The 18186-nt window shown below is 32.5% G+C and overlaps 1 protein-coding gene across 2 annotated transcripts in view; it reads left to right on the top strand.

Annotated features, from left to right (window-relative positions):
• The window catches only part of CHD1 (chromodomain helicase DNA binding protein 1), a 70674-nt gene that overhangs the window by 26593 nt on the left and 25895 nt on the right, over nucleotides 1–18186 (top strand). For both annotated transcript variants that reach the window (XM_012773640.2, XM_012773624.3), the window contains exons 4-17: nucleotides 317–430; nucleotides 1121–1185; nucleotides 4076–4225; nucleotides 4364–4635; nucleotides 6811–7036; nucleotides 7733–7833; nucleotides 8051–8229; nucleotides 9113–9240; nucleotides 10316–10532; nucleotides 11207–11296; nucleotides 12834–13024; nucleotides 13915–14103; nucleotides 16134–16296; nucleotides 17601–17753. In XM_012773640.2, coding sequence (XP_012629094.2) covers nucleotides 317–430; nucleotides 1121–1185; nucleotides 4076–4225; nucleotides 4364–4635; nucleotides 6811–7036; nucleotides 7733–7833; nucleotides 8051–8229; nucleotides 9113–9240; nucleotides 10316–10532; nucleotides 11207–11296; nucleotides 12834–13024; nucleotides 13915–14103; nucleotides 16134–16296; nucleotides 17601–17753 — 2238 coding nt within the window. The remainder of the gene's footprint in view (nucleotides 1–316; nucleotides 431–1120; nucleotides 1186–4075; nucleotides 4226–4363; nucleotides 4636–6810; nucleotides 7037–7732; nucleotides 7834–8050; nucleotides 8230–9112; nucleotides 9241–10315; nucleotides 10533–11206; nucleotides 11297–12833; nucleotides 13025–13914; nucleotides 14104–16133; nucleotides 16297–17600; nucleotides 17754–18186) is intronic.

The following is an 18186-nucleotide window of genomic DNA, read 5'->3' as shown; positions in this document are numbered from 1 at the left end:
AATAAAATAGGTAACCACACTATGAGTAGCACTAGTATAGCATATTATCACTTTGTTTTTGAAAATAATGCACTGAACACCAAGGTGGTATTGATTGATACCATCTGTCTGTGAAACTTAACACATCATACATTTTTCATATACAACTAAAGCTCAGCATTTTATTTTAATTATATTACTATGATATTGTCTTACATAATGTGAGTATGGAAAATAATTTATTTTGAGGCAGTGAAAATGCTGGTACAATTTTTTAATCTTTTTCCTCCAGTTTTCTCAATACTTTATCATTCATTGGTTCATATTTCTATTATAGTTTTGGAAATCTAGTCCTAGTATTCTGGCCGTTCAGAGATCTGCAATGCTCAAGAAGCAGCAGCAGCAGCAACAGCAGCAACATCAAGCTTCATCTAATAGTGGATCAGAAGAGGTGAGCTTCCAGTATGTGCTATTATTTTAAAAGTAAACATGATGACTAATCATTTAACTAGTTTTTATGAAATTATTCAAAGTATAAAAACAAGTGTCTTGAAAGAATAAATAGGAAATACTTATATTTAAATATACATATCAAGAATCTTGAAATCTAGATATTTCATTATCTAATTCTACTTCTAGGGATTAGTCCAAAATAAGTAGTGGGAAATTTATGCACATTTGCTCATCAAAGCAAAACTGGAAATAAACTAAATATGAGATACAAAGAAATAGTTAAATATGATATATACTAAGTATATATATGTGCACACACATATTTCAATGAAGGAATATTATACCATTAAGTCATATTTATATTTGTATATTAATAACAGAATTTTCATCATAATATTTTAAAAAGAATAGACTGGGACTTGGACTAATCATTTATTAATAGTTCGTCTCTGTGTGTAAGTACCCATACATGTTTGCAGAAAATCATTCAGGAAAAGTTGTTATCAAAAACCAATGGTGAAGAAAAAAACCAATTCAAAATTTGGCATACTACCAACTAGGGTTTCTTGTTGTGGCCATATTAGACAATAATAATGGTCTCCAGAGATGGTAGATTTTGAGGTTTTATACAAAGTGCTGAGATTGTGATATTTACCTATTTTCACTGTCTATTTATTTTTTCCTACAGGATTCCTCTAGCAGTGAAGATTCTGATGATACATCAAGTGAGGTCAAAAGGAAAAAGCATAAAGAGTATGTCATTTTGTTCAACTGACTTCTTAGCAGGATAATCCTAATGATTTTGGATTTCTTCCTTTACGAAATTTGTTCCCAAAAATAGCCTGTAAATTCTTGGTTCATGGCATTTTATAAATTGATATAAACCTTTAATTGTTCTTCCTTCCTTCATTTCCTTCCTTTTCTTTTCTTTCTTTTCTTTTTCTCTTTCTTTCAACAGGGTCTCTTTTTGTCACCCAGGCAGGAGACAGTGGTGTAATCATAGCTCACTGTAACATTGAACTCCTGAACTTGAGCGATTCCCCTGCCTCAGCCTCCGGAGTAGCCAGGACTGACTACAGGCACACACCACCATTCCTACCTAATTTTTTAAAAGACTTTTTGTGGAGACAGGGTCTTGCTATGTGGCCCAGGCTGGTCTTGAACTCCTGGCTCAAGCAATCCTGCCTCAGCCTCCCAAAGTGCTGGGATTATAAGCATGAGCCACAGTGCCAGGCTAAGCCTTTAATCTTTAACATTTATTTTTCTGTGACCACCTGAGGTTATTATGCCACTTCTTTATCTACCATAACCCCTCTCTCCTTTATATCTTTAAACTTTAAAGGTATACTTAAGTCATAATATCAGAAGATCGTAGTAACTTGGGAAACAGGATAGGGACTGGTTTTGGGGTGATTTTACTTGTTTGTGTTAATAGCTATTTCTATCATTCATCTGCATATGAAATTTACTTTATAGCATTCAGTTAGAAACCACTATAATTTCCTAAAGATCTTGACTCAGAAAGTATTAAGATTATTTCAAATTCTCAATTCATATACATTTAAATGGTTTATGTTTTTTCTCTTTCATTCTTCAGAAACATTATTTCATTGTCTTATCTCTTATTTTTCTATTTGTCATTGGTATTCTGCACATTCACTTTGTGTCTAGTTTGGATTTGTTATGTATTTTTCCCACAAGATTCATGCATCTTTAATGTGAAGATTCATATCTTTTATTGGTCTGTCTTTTATTCTGAAAATGTAGTCATTTTATCTCACAAATTCTTTCTTTTCTTTTCCCCTCTTTCCCTCCCTCCCTCCCTCTTTTCCTCCCTCCCTCCCTCCCCCCTCCCTTCCTTCCTTCCTTCCTTCCTCTTTCTCTTCTCTTCTCCTTTTCTTTTCTTTTGCACATTGGAAGTAGCAATAGGTAGGACATATGAAAAAGGTCTCCATTTTATATTTTTATAGTATAAGTTAAAATTTTTACATTATTTTTTTTTGGCCATGTAAAGGACTTGACAAAATTTTTATATTCAAACAAGTCTGTGTCATTCCAAATGACTCTTACTGTTTTAAAAAATATTTGCAAACTGATCAACACCTAAATGGACATATAGGAATAATATTTATGTTGAGCAGGTTGGGGGAGGAGATGGGTATATACATACATAATGAACTCGATGCTCACCAACTGGGGGAGAGACACACTTGAAGCTCTGATTTGGGGGGGGGCAAGGGCAATATACGTAACCTTAACATTTGTACCCCCACAATATGCTAGGGAAAAAAATGAATGAAAAAAAAATATTATTTGCTTGCACCCATACTAAGTTTAGAAATTATCAACTCCATGGAAGAGTTAAACAGCTGAGGAGACACAATAGTTTATAATGTAATGACTTTGCATTTAAGAACTAGAGGACAGATATTAGCAAATTAATTAGAATGCAGCATAGCAATAGAAGATTAAAAACATGATACAGTAAGATTCATGAAGGATAAACTAGATGACCAAATATACATCTATTAATAGGAATACCAGAGAGATTTACAGAATAAGAAAGAGAAAATGGCCAGGAGCAGTAGCTCACGCCTGTAATTAGGAGGCGGAGGCAGGAGGATGGCTTGAGGGTCAGGAGTTTGAGACCAGCCTGAGCAAGAGCAAGGCTAGCAAAGTAGCAGGTAGTTTATGTTATAAACTACTGTGTCTCCTCAGCTGTTTTAACTCTTCCACTGAGTTGATAATTTCTAAACTTAGTATGGGCGCAAGCAAAAGAATGTAAAAATTTTAACTTACACTATAAAAATATAAAATGGAGACCTCTTTTATATGTCCTGCCTATTGCTACTTCCAATGTGCAAGCCCTAAAAAGATCTCAAAATATAGAGAATTTGCTTGTATTTAATACTGTTTTATCGTGAACAGATATTATTATATGTGTTTGCTTGTATAACCTTCAACATAGTCATAATTGATGTAAGTGATTCAGTGCAGTGGAGCAGAAGCAATAGCTGAAGCAGGATGTAATGTATACAAGAATTCATTGTGTATCTTTCATTTGAGCTTTATATGATAGCAAAATTGTAACATGTATATCCAATATTTTTTCTTTATGTATTGATTGGGATGAAATAGATAAAGTAATTGTTGAATGTTGATTGTGATGGTACTATTGATACCTTCTTTTTTAATATTTTCTATACTGTATTTTAGTCAACATGTAATGTTTTAAAAATTAGTTTTAAAAGATTTGTTTTTTAAAAAACCAGCCTCTAGAAAATGAAAATGGAAGGGATTTAGAATCTTTTTCTTTGAGAAGAGGGTAAGTATAATTATATATGATTTTCAAAATTAAACCCTGTGACTCATTAATTTAGCATAATACATTTTCATCCATAATGAGAATAAAATATTTATTTGCTGTTCACTGAGGTATAACTAAATGAGGTATAACTAAACTGAGTTATGAGAAAAATCTATGAATAATATTTTTCAGTGTTTCTCTTACTCTACAGGCACTAAATATTTTTTGGCATGAGGAAAAGCAACAATATATAGATTTGATCATCTCTGTATTTTACTAGGAACAAAATTTGCTGTGTAACTATAAATAAAAGTACTTTATAAATTTTATCTACAGTGAAGATTGGCAAATGTCTGGGTCAGGATCTCCGTCTCAGTCTGGTTCAGATTCAGAATCTGAAGAAGAACAAGATAAAAGCAGTTGTGATGAAACGGAATCTGATTATGAGCCAAAAAACAAGGTCAAAAGCAGAAAACCTCAAAATAGGTGAGTATAGTATGGTATCAGTTTGATGGTAAAAATTGTTGATTATGGAAGGTATTCTTTTGTATATAGTTTGTAAAATCTTGTTTTATATTAGTGTTTCTGTAAAATGTTTTTTTCCCCCTCCCTGTCCTTTCCTAGATCTAAGTCAAAAAATGGAAAGAAGATTCTTGGACAAAAAAAGAGACAGATTGATTCATCTGAGGATGATGATGATGAAGAAGATTATGATAATGATAAAAGAAGTTCTCGTCGCCAGGCAACTGTCAATATTAGCTATAAGGAAGATGAAGAAATGAAAACAGATTCAGATGACCTACTGGAAGTCTGTGGAGAGGATGTTCCGCAACCTGAGGAAGAAGAATTTGAAACGATAGAAAGGTTTATGGATTGTAGGATTGGGAGAAAAGGAGGTATTTAAAAAAACATTCATTGTTTGGTTATTTAATAAAGTATTGAAGATTTTTTAGTTTTGAAAACTTAAGAAGGTGGATTTTATTCTATTTTACTTATGTCTTATAAAAATACACTTTGCTTAGCTTGAGTATGTTCTTCTTTTCAGAAGATATCCACCCTGGCTTCATGTCATATGTTATGGATAGTTAGAAAATTTCTGACTTGTTTATTGGGTTTTACTGTTATACCTAAATATTAGGTTATTAATACATTGACTTCCATGCTATAAACAATTTTTCCCCCCCCTTGGGGCCACTGTTTTATTATGAAAACAAAACAAAAACTTGAAAAACAAAATGATCCTTTCTCATTTAATGTAAAATTTGTTATTTTTTTATTGTTTTCTGTGCATGAGTTATATGCAATTTGAAAAATAGTTCACTCAGCTCAAGGTAAAGAGATGTGTGAGTTACATATGCTTTACGAGGCCCCAGACTCAAAACTAGTCTAAATTAAATACAACTAATGGCAGTTTAATGTGTTAAGTATGAAATGTCCGATTTCCTTAAGTGCTAAGTTTGATAATTGATATCTCTGACATTTTACTTTGCCACTTTATGTTTTATTTTTATTGTGAAGGTATATTATCAGTCTTTCAAATGCACATTTTAGCTTGTGATTATCTTTCAAAAAATTTTTTTGATCAATTTTTATGAAACTAGATAAATCAGAAATTTGAGTTATTTTCCAGTATGAGGTCCCTTGTGGAACCAGTGCAGCAGAGATAGCTTGAAATATCAACGAAGTGTTTGGGGGAGGAGGTGGCTAATGAACACACGGTTTGAGAAATTCTGTTCTGGTGATTTTAATCTTGAAAGTGAGACACATGGCAAACCTCAGACCAAGGTGGATAATGATGAGCTGAAAGCTGTAGTGGACGTGAACTTAATCTCAACTTACGCATGAATTAGCAGCAAGGTTTGACATTACTATTCTAACAATATAGGACCATTTGAAACAAATGGGCAAGGTGAAGAAGCTAGATAGATGGGTTCCACATGAATTAAACAAGCATCAGAAGAGAAATCACCTTGAAGCTTGCCTTTCTTGGCTGTCACGACATGAAGGAGAACCATTTCTACACCATATTGTTGCATGTGATGAAAAATTAATTCTTTTTGACAATCACAAGAAATCAGCACAATGGTTGGATAAAGATGAAGTGCTGAAGCGCAGTACAAAACCAAAAAAAAGCTAATGATGTGTGTTTGATGGTCCAGCATTGGTATTATCCACTGCAGCTTCATGAAACCTGGTCAGTTGATTACAGCGTGTACTGCAACCAATTGGACAACATGATGAGAATGCTTGCAGCCAAGATTGGTCAGTAGAGACAGGTCAATCTTGCAAGACAATGCTTGACTACATCGCATAAATAATGCTGCTCAAACTACAGAGGCTGGACTTTGAAACTCTCTGTCATCCACCTTATTCACCAGACCTTGTACAAACCGACTACCACTTTTTCCAGGTTTTGGGTCACTTCATGCAAGGAAAAATACTCGATTTCAGCAAGCTACAGAAAGTGCCTTTCATGATTTCATTGCTGTTCACTTTCAAGGCTTCTTCACTGCTGCCATAAACAAGCTTCCATTAAGATGGCAAAACTGTGTTGATAGTTTAAGCACATACTTTGCTTAATTGTACTGCTTCTTGTTTGAGATATAATAAAATGTACTTTTGATTTGAAATCGGACATTTCATATTTAATGACCTAATCGTTGCTATTTAGGTACTTTCAATTTCACAAACTGGGTTTTTGAAATTTTTTTCCTTTCATCTTCAATATGAACATTATTTTTAGTTATCTTGGCATGTAGTTTTTCAAGGTAATTTTTAATTATTTTAATTTCTATTTAACAGTCTCCCAGTTATAGGTTTTCACCTTTAACTGCGATCTCAGGTGTACCTCTGTCTTTTGACCCTTTTTTGGTTTCTAATTTTAAAATTGAGGGGATTAAATGAGACAATTCTTTAGTTTTAAAATTCTGAGTTTATCTATGTGTAATACAATTTCCCATAGGTCTCTGTAACCCAATATATGTTTTTGTATTTATATTCTTAAAATTTTGGGTTAAAAAAATATAATCCTCCAACAGAATTACATGGAAGTCTTATGCTTTTGTTTTCAGCTACTGGTGCTACTACAACCATCTATGCAGTTGAAGCAGATGGTGACCCAAATGCAGGATTTGAAAAAAACAAGGAACCAGGAGAGGTCCAGTATTTAATTAAATGGAAAGGATGGTCACATATTCACAACACTTGGGAAACTGAAGAAACCCTTAAGCAGCAGAATGTTAGAGGAATGAAAAAATTGGATAATTATAAGAAAAAAGATCAGGAAACAAAAAGATGGTAAATATTCTCTATACCATACTTTATTTTTATAGTTCAAAGATTGCTAAGCTTTTTTGTTAATAAGGAATACACAATCAAGAATTAAATTAAATAATAGCCTAAAATATTTATAGACTTTATAGTATAGTTGATCCTCTGGTTCCACTGGTTCTACATCCTTGGATTCCACCAACTACTAATTGAAAATATTTGAGGGGGAAAAAAACAATAAAAAATAATACAAATTAAAAAGCAATACAGTATATCAGCCACTTAATAGCATTTATATCATATTAAATATTAGAAGTGTATCTGGAGATGAAGCATATCCGAGGACAGGTTAAATGCAAATACTGTGCCATTTTATATAATGGCCTTGAGCCTCCATGGATTTTGGTATCTGCAAGGGATCCTGGAACCAATCCCCAGCAGATACTGAGGGATGAATGTTTTGTATCTCAAGGTAAAACTCTTAGGGGTAGCTTTATTTAAACCTCTTCTTGATAATAGTCACATTGAATGTGTTGCGTACATTATGTTACACATTTTCAAGTTAAAAATTAATGATGCTTTATTTCTGTATCAGTTTCTTCATTGTTCAAACTAGGCCCACATAGGGGAAAACTGGAGCTTTTGTGCTATAGATAGTGTTTAGGGGAGATGGGTTATTTACGGAAGAATTTGAAGTGTATTCCTGGATTAATAATTTTTCAGGTTGAAAAATGCTTCTCCAGAAGATGTGGAGTATTATAATTGCCAGCAAGAACTTACAGACGATCTGCATAAACAGTATCAAATAGTGGAACGTATAATTGGTTAGTAATAATTGATTCTCATTAAACTTTTATCTTTTTATGCTTGCAATAATCTGAAAAAAGTCATGAATGTAATTGTTTACACATCAAATTCCATTGTTTCCTCTTACTTAGAGTAGGGAAACTAGATGATAATTTTTACTTGTGTAGTTTTTACTAAGAATTATGTCTCTGAGATAAAATGTAAAAATAAATAAATGCCTGGTTTATTTCACAGCTCATTCCAATCAAAAGTCAGCAGCTGGTTATCCTGATTATTATTGCAAATGGCAGGGCCTTCCATACTCAGAATGTAGCTGGGAAGATGGAGCTCTCATTTCCAAAAAGTTTCAAGCGTGCATTGATGAGTATTTTAGCAGGAACCAATCAAAAACCACTCCTTTCAAAGATTGCAAAGTAAGTATTGTTTGACATTTTTAATTAAAAGTGTAGCTATGCATAATAAATATTATAAGCCTAAATAAGATAATTAGATCCTGATTTTAAATAGACTAAGGGAGAATACTTGGTTGATAGGAAGTGAGGTTCCTGTAATTGCTATTTGATCTTAAAGGTGGCATTGTCTTTTATCCTTGAACTATGTTACAAAGATATAGATAAAGATATCAGAAAGTAGTGGTAATGGTGGTATTTGTAAGGAGTGGTTGGGGAGACTAAGTAGGGAAAATTACTTGGAAATCAGAGATATGCTTTGTTTAAAAGGAGTAGATACTTTCTTTCAATGCAGGGAAGGAGAAGAGGGACATAGTCATAAGAAAGTATCCATGACTGCTGTGTACAATACTTTCAAAATCTACATAATTTATCTTAAATTATTATGATAGTTTTAGAGTCTGTGTACTACTAGGATTTCTTTCCTTATAAGATTGAATTAAATTCTTCATAATGGTAGTTTAGAAATCAGAAATTGAATGGGATGCTAAGCAAGTTTTTTGGTTTATTTCTAGCTTGGGGATGGAGCAATAATGGTTATGAACAAATTTAACATAACCTTTGCTTGTGAATGAGTGAGACGCATGCACTTTGGTAGGAACTTAATTTTCACTGCCATTTTTTGTTTAAAAAAAGAAGGCACAATATTTCGCCTTGCATTTTTGTTAGAGTAGTAGAAAATGGTATTCTTTGAATCCTTAGATTCATCCTTTTAAATCATGGAATCTCTGAGCTTGATGATTTTAGAAGAAATTTCAAAATTTATAGTGAACACTAAGATTTTCATCTTTTAGTATAATTTCTTATATTTAATAATTCTACATGTTAACATTTATTTCTACTAAAGGTATTAAAACAAAGACCAAGGTTTGTAGCCTTGAAGAAGCAACCATCCTATATTGGAGGACATGAGGGTTTAGAATTAAGAGATTATCAACTAAATGGTTTAAATTGGCTTGCTCATTCTTGGTGCAAGTAAGTATATTTTGAATCATCTATTTAATTTGAGATAGTAAGAATTTTACAAATACAGGATTCAGAAAAGATTTTCATTAACATAAAGGATGGGACCCTTTGGCATTTTATATGCTGATCATTGTATAAACAATACTTACTACATACTAGGAAGAAAATTCAGTGAAGTTTGAGTTTAACTTGTTTGATTGTTGCAGTTCCTAAATATATTTCTATTCAACTTAAAAATCAGAATATGTATACATTCCCATCCCCACTGTTCCTGGAATATTTCTTACATTTCCTACTTATTTCTAATACTCATTTAGTCCTCCACATTTTTTTTCCTCTCTCCTATGGCCCCACTCTACTCTTCAGAGTATATGTGACTCACTAGGTTGCATTGTAGCTACGGTTTTTACCTACGTTCTTCCTATGTTCCTTTTACTTATTTAATATATGTAGATAAACTGCATTCTCAGCTTCATAATAGATTGAATATAATACTGTTAATATTTAAGCTTCTTTTGGCCTAAAATGGTAGACTCCTTTTAATTTTCTTACATTAGTGCTTAAGTCTTTAGCCAGATGCTTTTATATTTATTATTTGTAGCTAATAAAAATGATATTCTAGCCGGGCGTGGTGGCTCACGCCTGTAATCCTAGCACTCTGGGAGGCTGAGGCGGGCGGATTGCTCGAGGTCAGGAGTTCGAAACCAGCCTGAGCAAGAGCGAGACCCCGTCTCTACTATAAAAATAGAAAGAAATTAATTGGCCAACTAATATATATATAAAATTAGCCGGGCATGGTGGCGCATGCCTATAGTCCCAGCTACTCGGGAGGCTGAGGCAGCAGGATTGCTTGAGCCCAGGAGTTTGAGGTTGCTGTGAGCTAGGCTGACGCCACGGTACTCACTCTAGCCTGGGCAACAAAGCGAGACTCTGTCTCAAAAAAAAAAAAAAAAAAAAAAAGATATTCTATATAATACCTATCAGATTAATTTTATTTAACTTCATTTAAACGTGTGTGATATAAAAAAAGGTTTCTTTGTATATTTGTATCTTTTATTGTATGCATTTTTTTTTAACTTTGTAGGGGAAATAGTTGCATACTTGCTGATGAAATGGGCCTTGGAAAAACAATACAGACGATCTCATTTCTGAACTATTTGTTTCATGAACATCAATTATATGGACCTTTTCTATTAGTAGTACCACTCTCTACTCTAACTTCCTGGCAAAGGGAGATTCAGACATGGGCTTCTCAAATGAATGCTGTGGTTTATTTAGGTGACATTAACAGCAGAAACATGGTAAGTTGTTTACCAACAAATTTAGAAATCAAGACATGTCTTTGAGGATGAGTACTTTTTTTCTGTCTTTATAGTCTTAGTTTCTGGCATAGAACTTGCCACAAGTAAGTATTAAATGCGTGTTGAATTAGCTATAATAAAAATCAATTTTGGTTTAGTATTTTATATATTTTTGTTTTCCAAATTTTTAATGGAAAATTCCAAGTATATGTGAAAGCAGACAGAAGAGGAGTATAATAAACCATCATGTTCTTATCTCCAGTTTTACAATTTTAACTTGCCAGTCATTTTGTCTGTACCTGTACACACTACTCTATCTTAGAGTAGTGGAGCAAACCCAAGACATCATATTTCATCTATAAATGTTATATTATTAAAAGAATTAAACACTTGTGTTTTGTTAAATGAGAATTTTTAGTGAAAGATGCATATTAAAATTGTATTTACTTCATTTTTTTAATAGAAGGTTTTGATGTGCTTGGTATTACATTCTATTTATGATAAGTGAGAACAACGTAGTATGTTGGACTATATAATGAATAACTATTTTATTACATAAACATGCATAGTTATTTGTATATATTGAATGGATTTTGATTTTATTTTAGATATTTAAGATAAAATATACTTTGCCTAATGTTTGTCTTAAAAATGCCCTTTAAATTTCTTACTAGATAAGAACTCATGAATGGATGCATCCCCAGACCAAACGATTAAAATTTAATATATTGTTAACAACTTATGAAATTTTATTGAAGGATAAGGTATGTATTTTTGTTTATCAGTTTTTCCTTTATCACATGTTGAGAACAGAATGAGAGGACAACTTAAATTATGGGTCAAAAAACTATAGCCTATGGGCTTATTTTTTTTAAGGCCCTTGAGCTAAGAATGGCTTTTACATTTTCAAAGGGTTTGAAAGGATTACATTTAAAGGTATATTAAAAAGTGTATGGTGATAGAGACCATATTGTATATTTTGAATGGATTTTAATTTTATTTAAAATTAAATCAAATTGTTTAAAATAAAATTGTGTTGGTCTTCAAAGTCTAAAGAATTTATCACCTAGCCGTTTACAGCAGCTGTTCCCAACCTTTTTGGCATCAGGGACCAGTTTCATGGAAGACAGTTTTTCCATGGACCATGGAATGGTTTTGTGATGATTCAAGCACATTACGTTTATTGTGCAGTCAAACCTTTGTGTTAATGATAATCTGTATTTGCAGCTGCTCCCCAGCACTAGCATCACCGCCTCAGCTCCACCTCAAATCATCAAGTATTAGATTCTCATAAGGAGCGCACAACCTGGATCCCTCAGCATGTGCCGTTTATAGTAGGGTTGGTACTCCTATGAGAGCTACTACTACTCTGACAGGAGGTGGAGCTTACGTGGTGATGTGAGCCATGGAGAGCAGCTGTAATAGATGAAGTCATCTCACTTGCTGTTGCTCACCTCCTGCTTTGCAGCCTGGTTCCTAACAGGCCACTGGTCCAAGATGGGGGTGGGTGGGCATGGAATGGGGGTGTTGAGGTTGGGGACCACAACTTTACAGAAAGAGCTTGTCAACTCTTGACTTAAATCAAACTAATTTGTATAGTGTCTATTGAATTGTAAAGAGGTAGAAGATACCAAATAGGATTAAGCTACCATTTAGTGAAGCAGTGAAGTACTATTTTTAATGTTTTATAGCTACTGCCTCATTTAATTCTTTCATCTATTTTATAAGATATTTACTTTTTGTACTTTATTGAAAAGAAAGTAAATCAGTCTCAAAGTTTCAAAGAGTTTAATGAACCTTGCCGAAGGTCACACAGCTATTAAGTAGCAGAATGAGGCCTATTTTAAGGAAGAGACCTAAGTTTATGTATTAGAGATCTACAGTTCATAAAAGTGATGCAGTGAATTGTATCTACGTCTTGGAATAAGACGCTGTTCCAAATTTGTGTCGTAGTCTCTCCACATTGACATTAATAGAGACCTCTACTGGGCTTAGGCTAAAAACCTCTTATAAAATTTTTAAATGGTTCTGTTGATTTTTCCCCTTTATTATTAATTTATAAGCTAGTAAAAACTTTGGCTTGATATTACACCCTAATGGTTAAATTAATTATAGAAGGAATGCATGGTTAGTTACTTGATTTAAAGATGCCAATACATCTTTAAATACTTTATTTTCAAATTAGGTAAAAGTATTTTTAATTTGCCTCATTTTAATAATTTGAGTTCAGATTAAATAGGAAAGCTAAATTTGAATTCCATTTTTCTCTCAAAATATTAACTGTTTTTCTGTCATTTTAAGGCATTCCTTGGAGGTCTGAATTGGGCATTTATAGGTGTTGATGAAGCACACCGATTAAAGAATGATGACTCTCTTTTATATAAGACCCTAATAGATTTTAAATCCAATCACCGTCTCCTTATCACTGGAACTCCTCTACAAAACTCCCTCAAAGAACTCTGGTCTTTGCTACACTTCATTATGCCAGAAAAGTAAGACAATTTTAATATATAATTTTAATCATAGTTTTATATGGTAATAGTGGGAAAGTAATTAATGTAGGTAATAAGGTCAGTAATAAGCTTTATTGCCCTAAACTTTGGATTATAAATTATTAAGAAGGAAATGGGGTCAGGTAGTGTTTGTAATAATATTTGAATTTTTTAATTTTGTGAACTTTTTTTTGTTTGTTTTATATAGAGATGAGGTCTGCTCTGTTGCGCAGACTGGAGTGCAGTGATACAATCATAGCTCACTGTAACTTCAAACTCTTGGGCTTAAGTGATCCTCTTGCCTCATCTTGCTGAGTAGCTGGGATTAAGGCACTACCCACTATGGCTGGCATCAATTTTATACATAAACTTAAGCCATATGTAATAAATTATAGGAGTTGATTTTGCACATGTACAAAATATACCTGTTTGAAAAACTGAAATAATACCAGTTCTTTATACTAGTAAGAACAGTGGGGAACTGGTAATCTCATTTTCTAAATAAGGAAAAGCCGAGACAAAGTTAAATAACTTGCCCAAAGCCACATACGTATTATTTTTCAATAGATCCAGAACTTTAAAGGTACATTTTTTGAGAAATATTTTAATGATAATTACTGTCATGCCTGAAAATACTTCATACACATTTAACTCAAGGAGAATCAAAACTTACAAAACAACTATATTTCACTCCTTTCTCCACACACACACACAGTGGACTTCTTGGGAAGGACATTTTTAGAAGTGATTAATTTCAGCTCATTTTATCTCATTAAAAATCTATAGTGTTTTTTGTTTAATAGTATTTTGTTTACATATGGCTACCCTGTAAAACCTCATATGCAGTTTGACTCTTTCAGTGATTGTTCCACTTTCTTAAATTTTATAAGGTTTTCTTCCTGGGAAGATTTTGAAGAAGAACATGGCAAAGGCAGAGAATATGGTTATGCAAGCCTCCACAAGGAGCTTGAGCCGTTTTTGTTACGCAGAGTTAAGAAAGATGTGGAAAAATCTCTTCCTGCCAAGGTCGAGCAGATTTTAAGAATGGAAATGAGTGCTTTACAGAAACAATATTACAAGTAAGTTGTATACAGAGCACATGTTCTGAACATTGAATTCTGAGTACCCTCCCTATCCTTGTCCTCATCATGCTACCTCTGCTTTCTCCACAAATAGTGTCTTAAAGCATTAGCAACTGTTACCTTTAGTTTCTTTTAAGTGTTAGGATTTCCATCATACTGAGGTATTATGTAACTATGGTAATTAACAGAGGAGGTATAGGCCAGAGACGGAAACTTAGAACAAAGGTTTGGGTCCTCTGCTTTTTGAAAAACATTAACAAAATCATACCTTGTGTAAATTTTCTGTCAAGATCTATACGGTAACATTTTTCAAAAAGGAAAATCTGTTCTAATATCTGTTTCAACATTTAATTGCATAAAATGAGTTATATTGCTATATGTACTTGGAGTCTTAGGAACATTTATATTTTATGGTGCAATGTTTAAGTACTATACATTTAAAAATATATTTATTGCATAATTTTTAGGTTTTTATTATGGAAAATTTTAAGACCTACACAAAAATAGGGTAATATAATGAAATCCCATGTACCCATTACTCATCTTCATTTTTAAGTCATAGCCAGTCTTATTTCATCTCTAGCCATCCCCATTTCTCCACTCCCTATCCTTTTGAGACAAATCAGAGATATAATTGTTCCACCCATAAATATTTTTCTGTGTTATCTCTAATAATTGATTTTATACTAGTATCCCACTTTAAAATTTTGTATTTTTTTACATTCCAAACCTAGGAACTACTACTTTAAAATTTAACAGTGATTTCTTGATACCAGTGTTCAGTATGAGTGTTGAAATTTTCTTTGTTGTCTCAGACATTTATTTAAAGTTTGCTTGAATCAAGCTTGAAGTAAGGTTCATATGGCAATTGATCCACCTCTTTAAGTCTTTTATCTATAGGATCCTCTTTTTGTCTTTTTTCTTACAATTTATTTGGTGAGGAAAATTATTCTGTAGAATTTTTCCACAATCTATTTTTTGTATAGTACATCTCTCTGGAATAGTTTAACAATATCCCCTGTATTTCCTGTGTGTTGTAGGTATATCTAGGTGCTTTTTGAGATTCAGGTTTTAATTTATGGCAAGAATATACTTTGTAGTGCAAAATGATATTCTAATTCTGGTATGGGATTCCTTTAAAAAATAGTAATACTTTTTATTTGTTGAAATTTGGAAAAGTTGAGAAAAGTGGAAAGGAGAAATAGTCACCTATATTCTCTTAATGCTAGTCATGTATCATGGATGTTCAACTTAGTCTTCAAGGTACTTTTTGGTAAGTAAGGTAATAAAATATTGCCATAAATTTATATAAAAGGTGTTAGAATATTATCTCTAGAGTAATTCAAAAGAAATTTTTTTCTGGTTAAGGAAAAATGAATTACCTCTCATGACATTGAGCATTATCCATGGGTTCCATTTACTTTTTATTCCAGTGAGATATTGAATAACAAGTGATAATGAATGATAATGAAAGAATATATATACTAGATAGAACTTTCAAGTCCTTAAGAAAATAAAAATAAAATATGGTAGAAGAAAAAGTAGGTCGTGGTGAAAGGAAATGTTATAAATAGTTTGGAGTAGTAAAATAACACCCAATTTTTTTGTATAAGTTGTATGTCTTGCGTAATTGCAATTTAGAGAAGGAAGTGTGACTGCAACCAGGTATCGTCATGAGATTTTTTTGAGATCTGTGCAAAAGATCTAATTTCATTAACTGTCTAATGCAGTGAAATTTGTAAAGTTAAGGTAGATAATACAACTAACCACCTTTTTAGCTAATTTGGGGAGAAAAGTGTTAATACCCTATACTCACTGTGTTACATTAAGCCTTTACTTAATGGTTCAGGTAACAAGTTATGTGTTCTCATAAGTCTTATAAAAGAGGTTGAGTCCATTGTATATCCAGTTGTGAATTTCATAATGGTACAGTTTTGCTTTAGTATTAGGATTTTTAAAAATGGTTTTAGAATTCATCCTGGTAATTGTTCTACTAAACATCATTTTTATGATTTCTTTTTTTAAAGATGGATTTTAACTAGGAATTACAAAGCCCTCAGCAAAGGTTCCAAGGGCAGTACCTCAGGCTTTTTGAACATTATGATGGAGCTAAAGAAATGTTGTAACCATTGCTACCTCATTAAGCCACCAGATAATAATGAATTCTATAATAAACAGGAGGCCTTACAAGTAAGAAATTTTAAATTGTTGTTACTTTGTGATAAAGTAAAATTCTAGAAAAGTTTATTTCAGTTATAAGTGAAAATGGTACAGTGCTTTTATATATTGATTAGAAGTTCTCTTAGTTAATGGTGCTTTTAAATATTGGTCCCGATTATTTTTTAGTCTTTGTAAAAAAGCTTCTAAAATTCTAATTTATCTAATTATTTTGATCAATTTTCTAAAATTAAATCTCAAACCATGGGCCATAGTAATTATATCCAGCAAAAATCCCATAATATATTCATAATTAGAATTCATTAATTGTTTATGCTAAATTTGTGATTTGCTAAATTTGTGATTATGATTTTTATAATTTTGATTATGCTAAATTTGTGATTTGGCAAAAGGTAGTGTAAGAAGGACATCTTGGCCTCAGATCTTCCCCTTCCCAGTACTTCTGAAGGATAATTCAGAAGTGTGAATTCACAGCTGCAATCCAGCTATTAGTGTAGTGCATTGAAGGGCTAGAATCAGTGACTAATATGTAATACATTAGAATGCGTTTGCTTATTACTCATTTTATTTTATTTTATTTTATTTTATTTTATTTTATTTTATTTTATTTTATTTTATTTTATTTTATTTTTTTTTTTTTTTTTTGAGACAGAGTCTCGCTTTGTTGTCCAGGCTAGAGTGAGTGCTGTGGCGTCAGCCTAGCTCACAGCAACCTCAAACTCCTGGACTCGAGCGATCCTTCTGCCTCAGCCTCCCGAGTAGCTGGGACTACAGGCATGAGCCACCATGCCCGGCTAATTTTTTTTATATATATATCAGTTGGCCAATTAATTTCTTTCTATTTATAGTAGAGACAGGGTCTCGCTCTTGCTCAGGTTGGTTTTGAACTCCTGACCTTGAGCAATCCGCCCGCCTCGGCCTCCCAAGAGCTAGGATTACAGGCGTGAGCCACCGCACCCGGCTTATTACTCATTTTAAACCTCTTAATTGCTTAGTTGCTTCTCCCAGTGTATTTGTTTCTTGGCTAAGATTTATGGAGAAATACTGTAGTGTAGTAAGTATAATTAGCAAAGTGAAACAGTACATTTTTCCCCTTGAAAATATGATAAAAACCTAGGTGTTAAATGGCAAGGAAAGTTTTAGCTAAAATCATAGAGCAAAATGGCAAAGATCCTAGAAAATTTTGAAATCTGAAAGTTTTCTAACATTAGGAAAGTTTAAAATCTCAATTTAAAATAATTAAAACAACTGAAGAGTTAAGGAAAATTTCTATCATTTGCTTCTTTTGACATAACAATTTTAATTTATTTTCTTAGCACTTAATCCGTAGTAGCGGAAAATTGATTCTTCTCGACAAGCTATTAATTCGTCTAAGAGAACGAGGCAATCGAGTGCTTATTTTTTCTCAAATGGTGCGGATGTTAGATATACTTGCAGAATATTTGAAATATCGTCAGTTTCCTTTTCAAGTAAGCATTTCATTGTATTTGTTGTTGTTTTAAATTTCATCTAATTCCTAAGCACATTTTACAGAATTATCTTTGAAATTATTTTGTAAATGAAGTATAGATTTTTATAATACTTTTTCCTTTAAAGAAATGCATCTACTTTAAAAAACTGGACTAAGGCATAGTTTTCATGATTGGACAGATGTAAAAGGAGAGCCTTATGTATTAGAAATTAGTCTGAAGGAGGAAAGCATCAAGCAGTCATTGTAAATACTGCCAGGATTCTGATGATTGATGTGCTCATAGTTTATCCAATGAATAGTTTGCTGAATAAAGCTAGATACTTTAGGAAAGAAAGCAAAGACCAAAATAGGTTTATATTCCTTCCATCTGTTCAAAATTTGTATTGAATTGTGTTCAGTATAACTGAAGCTAACATGGACTGTTTAAAGTC

Source organism: Microcebus murinus, chromosome 11 (genome assembly GCF_040939455.1).
Source record: "Microcebus murinus isolate Inina chromosome 11, M.murinus_Inina_mat1.0, whole genome shotgun sequence".
NCBI classification, from domain to species: Eukaryota; Metazoa; Chordata; class Mammalia; order Primates; family Cheirogaleidae; genus Microcebus; species Microcebus murinus.
Note: the sequence above shows the minus strand (reverse complement) of the source record. Positions and strands in the feature narration are given on the sequence as shown.